At 44.4% G+C, this 9,880-nt stretch overlaps 1 protein-coding gene across 1 annotated transcript; it reads right to left on the bottom strand.

The window, feature by feature from the left end:
- Window positions 1-5,749: 5,749 nt before the first annotated feature.
- On the bottom strand, window positions 5,750-9,094 carry NRSN1 (neurensin 1). Its single transcript, XM_008630911.2, has 2 exons — window positions 8,368-9,094; window positions 5,750-7,353 (listed from the first exon to the last, which is right to left on the bottom strand). Exons 1-2 carry the CDS (start codon window positions 8,554-8,556, stop codon window positions 6,955-6,957), a joined length of 588 nt encoding a protein of 195 aa, XP_008629133.1. The 5' UTR covers window positions 8,557-9,094; the 3' UTR covers window positions 5,750-6,954.
- Between the last annotated feature and the right edge of the window lie 786 nt (window positions 9,095-9,880).

Below are 9,880 nucleotides of genomic sequence, written 5' to 3'. Positions count from 1 at the left end.
TGTTCAAAGTGCCCTGCCCTGACCACATGATTATAGGTGGCTTATCCCAGGACAAGGAAGGAAAGGTAGCTAAGCCTCTTGGGTGCCTCTGGCTGGGGCCTCACCCTCAGGCACATCTGATGCCTGCAGATGGTCCTGTGTGTGTGCAAAAGGAGGCAGACATTTGCTGCAGTAGCATCATGCCTGCTCATGGGGATTAGAACCTTTCCCTTGAAGAACCTTCCCAAGTATGATTTTCTGCGGGGAAACTGAAGCAGAGGGGGTTTTTTGCATAAAAGGTGTGGTTGGTTGTTTGGGTTTGGGGCTTTTTTTGGGGGGTAGGGTGGAGTAAGGGTGGGTAGCTCATCTTGTAAGGACTTAATATTGGTGTTGAGACTTTTTTCACTCACTAGCACCGCTCCACGCGTGGATGTTTCACTGCTGTTCCCCAGCAGGGAGAGCCCTGGTGCTGCAAAGGGCCGCTGAGCGTGGGTGCTGGAGGTGGGCAGGTGCCAGGTGGTGGCTGGTGCATGTGGAAGCAGATCATGGTGTGCTGACTGACCTAGTGGTGTTTGCCTCTGCTCTCTGACAAAAGCCTACTCCTCTGGAAGCCTCCAGCAAGTGAAAAAAGACTACACACAACACTGCCCTATGAGGGCTCCTGTACCAAAAGAAGTGATGCACGTGTCAGTGGCATGTGTGTCCATGGGTATTGGGCTCCGTGGGGCGCTCTCAGCAGCTTTGCTTCTTCAACTGCTCAGCCCGGCATACAAGCCAGTGCTAGATTAGCTCCCTTACACATGGGATGCAGACTGTAGTCCCTGACACCTCTGTTCTCTGCACTTTGCTGTGAGTGTGCCTCAGCACAGGCCTGACATGCACAGGAAACATGGCCAGCAGCCTCCTTCCAGAGCAGATCTGGACATACTTCATGGCACACTTCGAGTTTCTTCTAAAGCAACAACTGTGTGATCCATAGCTGGGTGTTTTAAAGATAGGACTTGATGGCCTGGTCTGCACTGCTCCGGGAGAGAGGATTGGGACCTGCCTTGTGTATGCCTGCTTGCTGGCTTGCTCACAGACAGCCTGCGTGAGGAGACTTGGCAGCACACCAGACAATTAGAGGCCAGAGCCTTCTCAACATGGATGCCATGAATGTATCTGCAAAGACAAAACAATCTGGCTATCAGGTCTGGAGTTGCTTTTGAGCTGAGGTCTTCAAGGTTTATGCCAGTGGTCCAGGGAGGTGAACTTCTGTGTGATCTGGAGAATGTTTTCCTGTCATACCTTAGTCTAAACATATGTGGTGCCTCAAAAGAGACTAGTTTAGCTCAGAGAGCAATGCTGAGGCACTCTTCAGAGGGCAGTCACTGCTGCTGGAGGGGCAGAGGAAGGGCAGAGGACCCAGACAATGCTCCGTGTCAGGGCAAAGATTTGTCTACATCTCATGTAGACCTATGGTTAAACACAAGACCTATGGTTAAACCAACAAACTCAATTTACCACTTTCCAGTTACATGATCACCTGGAGGTCAGACCAAGTTCTTTGCCATCCATTCTGTTGTGATTTTAAGCTCCAGTTTCAGGAGCTTTTCTGTTTTTCAGTGCTTTTGCAAGGGGTCATTCGAGAGCTGAACCCATTCTGAGCAAGAGCTATCTGAAGAAATTTGTTTATCATAGTATACTAAAGGAAATAATGTGTCCTCACAGTAGAGGTAATGCACTTATCCAACAATAAGGTCCTTGTGCTTGTCTAGTCATCTGTGGGAGCCAGAATATTGATGTCAAAAGTTGATTTGGTTTTTTAAAATTACTTCCATGAAGATTTTAGCCACTGTACTTATGTTGTTTTGGTCACAGGTTTTGGACCTGCAGCAAGTTTCTCTATGCTTTCAATATTCACTGATTGTTTCTTCTGATATTCATTGCCAGATGACCACACTGATGCTTGAAATGCTGTATTTCACCAGTTCTCCCCTGGGGATTCCTTCCCTCTCACCTCTCTCCACCTTCATCTCGCTCCTGTCCCTGCTGCAGCCCTGCCTCCCCTGTGCTGCCACTTCAGGCAGGCACATTTTGCACCCCCTCCAAGACATGTGTGGCAGGGGTCCCTCTCACCTCACCCCTCTCACCTCACCAGGCTTAGGAAGGAATTGTCAGGGCTAGAGGTTCCTGGAGGAGGCAGGGAGGGGAAGGGCAGCAGATGCTCAAGGCAGTAGGTGACCAGAGGCAGGAAATAATGACATTCCAGAAACGTCTCTTGTGCCCTGAACAACAGCACCAGCACCAACACATCCTTTTAGCCTCAGGCTGGAGGGTGCCTTTAGCCAGGAAGTGGCCTGAAGCCTTGACTGCCATAAGTTTTGGGGCTGAAATTGCTGGAGCAGCATAACACACATTGTTAAATTGACTAGCTTATTAGCATTGTTTAAAACTGATCTCCCATCTATTTTTGCAAAAGTCCACGAATGGTAAATTATGGGAAAAAAGGGTGCCTTCAAAAATCAGCTGTAAATAATTAGGAAAAAACCAATAAAAGATGTTATTTTATGCTGGTTCTTTTCTTTTAAGGGCTGTTAGAAGTATTTTCCTCACCTACTGTCAGCATGCAGAGATTATTTTCATCCCAATACCTCTGTAAATTATCTGACAGCAAAACTGAGCTTTAGCCTGCTTAATGTGCATCAAGTGAACTGATGCAGGAAATGCACCCTGTGTGGTCTGCCACACGTCCAGGTAAGAACTGAAGAAAAATGAGGGGGTGGATAGATTGTTTGCCCAGAGACCAGAAGGCTCCAGAAGAATCACACACTGTCTCTAAATATTGGAAATAGGAGCAGACTAGGTGGGTCTTCCCATTTACAATGATGTTCCTCTGGGACAAACTGTCCCCTGGGGATGAACTGGCAAAACTCAAACGTTGTTTCTCTAAGAGGTGTGTGGGCGTTAACCCCAGATGACTGGTGCAGGCTAATGCTCTGTAGAGATGTTGCTTCCTTCAGCTTTGGGAGGGGTAGGACAAGGAAGGCATAAGGCTGTGCCTCCACAGCCTGCCCAGGCAGCTTGTATGTTATTGTCTCTCTACCCCTGATACTCAGTGAGCTGAGAGGGCAGCCTGCTGTGTAATGGTGGGATGACCAGTCAGTGCTGAATAATCCCAAGTGCTAGTTCCTTTATTTTACCAAAATTGTTCCATTTTTAGCCCATTTTAGAAAGCTGCTGGCAAAGTGCATCCTGCTAAGGTACTTGCAGTCTTTTGCTGTCTCCTCTGCATTTCATGTCCTCAGGGGCTGAGTGGCCTCCCTGGTGTGCATGTTGTGCTGCTGCTCCCCCTCGCCAAACCTCTCTCTCTGCAGCCTCCCCATTCTGCTGCTGCTGCTTTCATGAAGAGCTGCTTGCTTGTACTTGTGCATGATTAAAAATCTCATACTTGGAAATGGCAGGCTGAGGCTGTAGCTGAAACTGGGAATTAAATCTGCTTACAGGCAGCTCAAGAGGAGGAATGTTTCTGTCTCTGCCTTTTGCCTGTGATTCACCATGCACTGGGAAAAAATGGAAAATAAAGGGGTCGAGACAGCCTGGAGAGTGGAGGACAGAACAGATGATAACAGAAGCCTTTTCTGCACAGTGTGCTGGGGAAGCAGAGCTAACCTTCAGGAGAGCATCTATTAACCAAAATGAAGCCAGTGATTACCACTCAGATGAAAATTGTGATTTCTTTCACTACAATTGCAGAGAAAATGGTGTTGGGCTGGGAGGGGTTGCACTACAATTTCAAGCCAAATGAGGCTAGAAAGGGGCAAGAAATAAGGTGAGCATGAAGAAACTGAAAGGAACCTCTGGAGCAGGGAGGTCAAAGAGCTGAAAAAAGAAGAGCTTGGCTGCTTAAGCCATATTTTATTTGCACTGGGGTGTCCATTAATGTGTCCACTGGAAAGTTGATGGCAGTCAGTGCTTGGAGGGGAAGTCCCAGGCAGTCCCACAGTTGAGTGTATGCTGCAATTTAGTGGAGATAGGAAAAGTGAAAAAGTTACATGGTAGGGAAATGTATGTGCAAGGACAGATTGCCCTCAACCTCACTAGAAATTTCCCAGGGAGCATGACTGCCTCTTGCTGCTCCCCAGCAGGAGGCCATATCACAGGCATTTTCCATAAGAACAGCACACACTGCATTTCCACTGCCTTTTGCTGATGCTTCAGCTCCTGTACCAAAGGGTGAAGGTGTTAAAACATTACAAGAAAATGGATCTTAAAAATATTCCTGACGTGTCTTAATCTTTCCAGTATGTGGCTTCTTAATAGTAACAGAGCAATTTTCTGCTCAATATTTCTACAAAAGCCGTGTGTGGCACTGATTCTCTGCTGTGAAGGATTGCAGCCTCTGGAGGTCTCAGTTCCGGAAAAGCTCCAAGCAACCGAAACAAGGGTTTAATGAGATGAAACGTGTGTGGCAACGTTAGCCATGACAACATTATCAGCTTTGCTGCTGCTGATAAATCCCAGGGGCATTTCCTATCCCAGCAAGCTTCAGTAAAATCCTCAAGGGCATTTCTTTTCCCCTAGCACCTGGGTAATGCCATGCCATGACTCATCTGCTTTTGTACTGTCAAAGCATGTTCAGTTCTGTGCAATGTGACTGAGCACCTGATGTTTGGATCTGCTCTATCAATTACCTGTTGGGTCAGTTGTCCTCTGGATGAAAATTTAGTGACACTTTAGTGACACTTGGGTGTGTTTTAAAGAGAACTGTATACCCATATAGCCAGTTCGGGTGAACTAGCCCAACCTCTGCTTGCTTTCCCAGCTGGATTTTCAGTCAAACTTCCAGTACAGTGTTAACAAAACACAGGTGGAGAGAAGGGACTCAGCTACGGGAGCCCTCGCTCTCATCTCCTTCTGTGAACTTCACTGTAGAACTTAAAATGTCACATTTCCTCCATGCACAATTAAAAAGCCTCAGTTGAAAAAGCCAGGACAGCTTGACTCTGCTGCCCACACACCAATAGCCATAGTAGTGAAAGTCAATGTCAGTAAACAACATTCCTTGCAACCTAGACAGGAAATGCTGAGGACCCTCTCCACCTGGAATAGTTAACAAACAGCAGCAGTGACAGCCTCTCCATGTGCCTTGTGAGTAATCAGTACCCCTCACCCCTGTTCTTGATGGCTTTCTTTATAAATACACAGCTTCTCACCTTGCCAGCGTTTTGAACTTTTCCTCTTTAGCACAGCTTCATTTATTTCTCCCCTGAGATTTGAAGCATTGGGTGTAATGTGCCTTTGTATTTCTAATATAAGGGTGCCAGTGAATTGCCAGATGCCTTTACCTCTACTTTCTTCCATTCTCTGTGACCGTGTGCATGTGACGAGCTCTCATCTCTCCATCTTTTCAGTGCTAATGCTTGGACTCTGCAGTTGTGTTGCCAAGAGGGGAGCTTTCTCTGCAGAAGAAAATTTTACTTCCCATGGTGTTGTCAGCCATGGTAATTTTTGCAGATTCAGCTGAAACTTCCAAATACAGATGATCTGGCTTATTGATGTTGTAAGTATGAACTGAGTGTCACAGACCACAAAATGTTTTATGAGCAAGGGAAAGAGCACAGCTCTGCCATTATTGTGGTAGAATCTGTTTGATTCAGCACCAAAGTAGCTTCTTGGCTGCTGTAAGATGAAAACAGACCGCATTAAGACACCAGTGAGTTTCAACTGCTGATTTCTCCTTCAAGCAGAGCTCTTACATTTTTTTACTAGAAAGAAACTTTTCACAAAATCCATGGCTGGCTCACGCCTAGAATTTTATTCAATCCATTCAAAAAATAGACAGAACTATAAGGTGGCACATATTGTCAGAGAGTACAAATGTCACATCTTTGTTTATACAGTTTAATTTAAATCCATAGATTCAGACAGTGAAATAATTGCCCTGGGTGAGAAAATAATTAGGGGTCTCCCATGAAAGGACAAGTTTTTAGGTAAGCATTTACACGAATGTATCTGGTTAAGCATAACTTTTTCTATTCTCTATAAAAATATAAACAGCATTTCAAAATGTCTTTAGATACGTACGTTGAGATCATCTAACATGGCATTGATGTACTGACAGAATACAGGACCTGGGCATGTCAAACTACATTTATTCATCCTCACCCAGACAAAACTAAAACATTTTGTATTAGCGCCAACATAACACAACAATGAAAGAAACAATATCAAAGCAAAGACACACAAGTATGATGTTCCTCCTCCCACAGGAATTCCTTATCTTTATTTTGTTTGTAGTTTTTGCTAACATGGCAATGACTAAGACAAAAGTGGCACTTTAGCACAGGTTAGTTGTAACTCAGGATCAAGTATAACTTGTCTTTCCCAGAAAGTAACGTTGCTGGGAAGTGACATGTGCCAGGATCAAATTAAGGGCTCTCACTGACATGTATGTTTTACCTGTGAAGTATTACTTTGATACAGACTGTAGCATGTGACAGGAGGACAAGTGCAAATTACAAGGGCAGAATCTTGGCTTCCCAGACAGCAGAACCAGGTGGGACATGTAAGACTGAACAGTATTTTAAAGGCAAAAAAAAAAAATTTAAACAAATTAATGAAATTAAAAAAATAGCAAATTCATCTAAACTTTAAATAGTGGGATGTAGAGTGTTCCTGGTACAGCTGTCATAAGTGCGCCCCTAGGTTTCCCAGGGATGCAATCTGATAAGATAAACACCTAATAACTGTTGCAAGAACTTATTGTACCCACACAGATTAAAAGGTTCAAATGTACTGAATATATTAGTCACAGGTCTAATCACATAATTTCCTTTTTCCCAATCCTAATTTTTTACCAGAGCAGCTCCCCCATTAGCTGCATGTTTATATAGCAGAGCACTCAATGTTTTACTTGACTAGCACAGATGCCAACAAGGGCTGATATTTTCCAGTTAAAGTGATCTACAAGAGAAACAAAACCTAAGGGAAGGGTCAGGTTTCAGACAAAGGCTGGACATTTTGAACTCTGGACAAAGTGACAGGTATTTTTGATTCTCCTGGTGCTGGCGCTTTTGTGACTGGGTTTGCATGGGCTTTAATATCAGCTATTCTCTCTTTAAATCTTTGCTGGAGGTACTTCTCTTCTTTGGAGTAACTTTTAGCAAAAGCAGACATCAGCAGACATGCTGCCACAGTGGACCCTCCAACACAGAATAAGATTGCTCCTGCCAGCTTGCATATATCAAGGGACCCATTGAACTGAACAGCACGGGTATCCACAACAACAAAATCATCCTTCCCAAGGGCTTCGATTTTCGGTGGCACAAGAAAACCCACTACAAGAACAGCTACACCTATCAGCATAAAAGCCGTCCCAGAGATGAGTCCGACCTGGAAAACAAAGAAAGAAACAAACAAACTCCCAGTTAATTTCCAGTTTTTCCATTTCCTTTTCCAGTTTTCAGTTGGGAAGTGCTCCTAGGAGGCATTTATCTTTCACTACGTCTTGCAGATACAGTTCTCCCTCCTAGGAGAAGGCAGGTATTTTTCTCTTAGGATATATGAGGCCCTACTGGAACTAGTGGAAAAACTGTCTTTTTACAACTCATATTTATATAATTGAGTATTGACATTTCTGGAAACAATGGAATATGGATTGCTATCTCTACATAGCATTTCATGTTGAAAGGCCCCATCAGAGAGAGGATCACAGTTTAACCCTAGTGCTGTGTAACTGATTATTCCTTTAGCTTTAGCTGGTGGTTAGCACCAACTTCAGTCCCTGTTGGTAGTCTGTCATATCCACCACTTGCTTTTGCTTTGTGAGATGTCATTCCTTTGGAGGGATTAGAAGGAAGCTGCTATTGCCATAGGAACGGATCACAGAGTGTTTATAGCATATTTCAAGTGTAAGTACAAAATTTGGTTTGCCCAGAATGTTCCTGGGGGTAGGGATCATCAGGGGGTAGGGTTTGGATGGCCTCACAGGCCCCAACCAACCTCTTCTCCAGTTCTGTCAAATTCCCCGACCTTAATGGAGATCTTTTGGTTTTCTTGATCCCTAGGTCACACTCTGCACTTAACCTACCAGTCCCGTTCCCAGCAGTCTGGCAGGACTTCTATGGGTGCAGAACAGAGGTAAACTACACTTCCAAGGTGTATGTGAGGTTTCCAGACAAGACTTTGGTGTTTCAGTGACATTGGGACAGAGAAACTAGATGATCCCAAGACCCCAGGGAGCTGACATATTTTGGTAAGAGTGCCCTGCTTTCAGGCATAGTTATTTGGCCACCTCAGGCAAAACTGGGCAATGAAAGGCCTTTCTGGATGAATACTTAACATCAGCAGTTACACAGGGAAAGTCTTGAAATGGGAGTCTCTCCAGTAAAAAGCAACAGGCAGTACCTTCCAGAATACAGAGCTCCACCTGCTCGGCGATCTCTGGATCTGAAAATCATCCTCATACTCCCAAATTGAAGCTGTGCAATCCTCATAAAACTGATGCAGGTAGGACCGAACTCCGTAGCGTTGGTACCCTCCCTCGGTGCTGCCCTGCGTGTGCTTGGACCCGCAGATGTCAGCATAGGAGCTCATCCTTCCTACCTGCAACGAGAGGTTTCACACAAAGCAGATCATTATCGGTGTGGTGGGCAGCAAAGATGGCTACAAACTTTCCAGATGTGATGCAAAAAAAATGGCCCAGGAGAGACCTTTCCTTCCATTTTTTCCAAACCAAGAAATGAGCTGGGTACAGCTGCATGTAGTGACTCAGCTCAAGCAAACCCAAGGAACTCAGAGACCTGACACAGCATAGGCCAGATGTGCTTCAGGGAACATTCCCTACCATACACAGGGTGCTCACTCCCCATCTTTCACACTAATGTGATACTGTGTTTCCATGGAGACTAAAAAAAGCAGGATATGCCAGGTAAAAAAATCCAGCATCCCTCAAGAGCTCATGTTGCCACTCTTCCAGACTATCTCTGTCAGTTAACTAGAGTTTGCCACCTTAGGAACTTTCCAAACTGCTGGGTAAGGGTTTTTTTTAAAATGTTTTTTCCTGAGCTTTTGAAGTGCAGGATTAAGCATTGATATACCATTCATGGCCATGGGAAATAGAGGCAAAATAAGTCCTGGACAGATTAAAATAATACATAACTTGTGCTTAAATAGGGATAGTTAAAAAAAAATTAAAAATGGAATTCTGTAGCAGCATCAATTTTCTCAGTGAGACTGAAATGGAAATTCTAAGCTCACAGCCAAGTACTGCTCTCTTGGAGAAGTCAATGTCCAAGCTCCTGTTGACTTTAATATAATCAGAATTTTGCCTGCTATGAAAACTACCAACAAAGTTTCTTACTCTTTCCATTTCATGGAAGTTCTCCTAACACACAAAATCCATATTTAACTATGCAAGTCCAAGGCCTGAACTTGCTTGCGTGGGTGTAATGCTACTGAATTAATTGAAATAATACTAGCTCCTAAAAACAACTTGAGCAATAGCTCAATGTTACTTAGGCTCATTGGCTTCTCTTTAAAGAAGTTCAAAAAGGCTTAGTCCAAAGGGAACTGTTAATCAGAACTTGCACCTGAAAGTCATGGCTCAATTTATATCAGCTTCAAGCTGTATGTCAGATTTCCACAGCAACTTCACTTAGAGGGAGGGAGGTTTTTATGTGCTCATGGCAGCTGGTACCTCTCAGTTTTGCAGCCCTATAGACCTTTGCCCTTTGGGAATGGGTGATCTTCCTGAGTATGAAATACCTGAGTATGCAAGCATTCAAATTAAGGAGAATCCAGAAAATATTGGTGGGGAATAGCAATGGTTTGACTGAATCTTTTGGCTGGCTCTGCTAGAAATTAGTGCTGGTATAAACAGTGAACTTCCAGCCTCTGGGAGCCTGTTTGTGTTCTTGGC

Source organism: Corvus brachyrhynchos, unplaced genomic scaffold (genome assembly GCF_000691975.1).
Source record: "Corvus brachyrhynchos isolate BGI_N302 unplaced genomic scaffold, ASM69197v1 scaffold43, whole genome shotgun sequence".
Classification (NCBI taxonomy): Eukaryota; Metazoa; Chordata; class Aves; order Passeriformes; family Corvidae; genus Corvus; species Corvus brachyrhynchos.
Note: the sequence above shows the minus strand (reverse complement) of the source record. Positions and strands in the feature narration are given on the sequence as shown.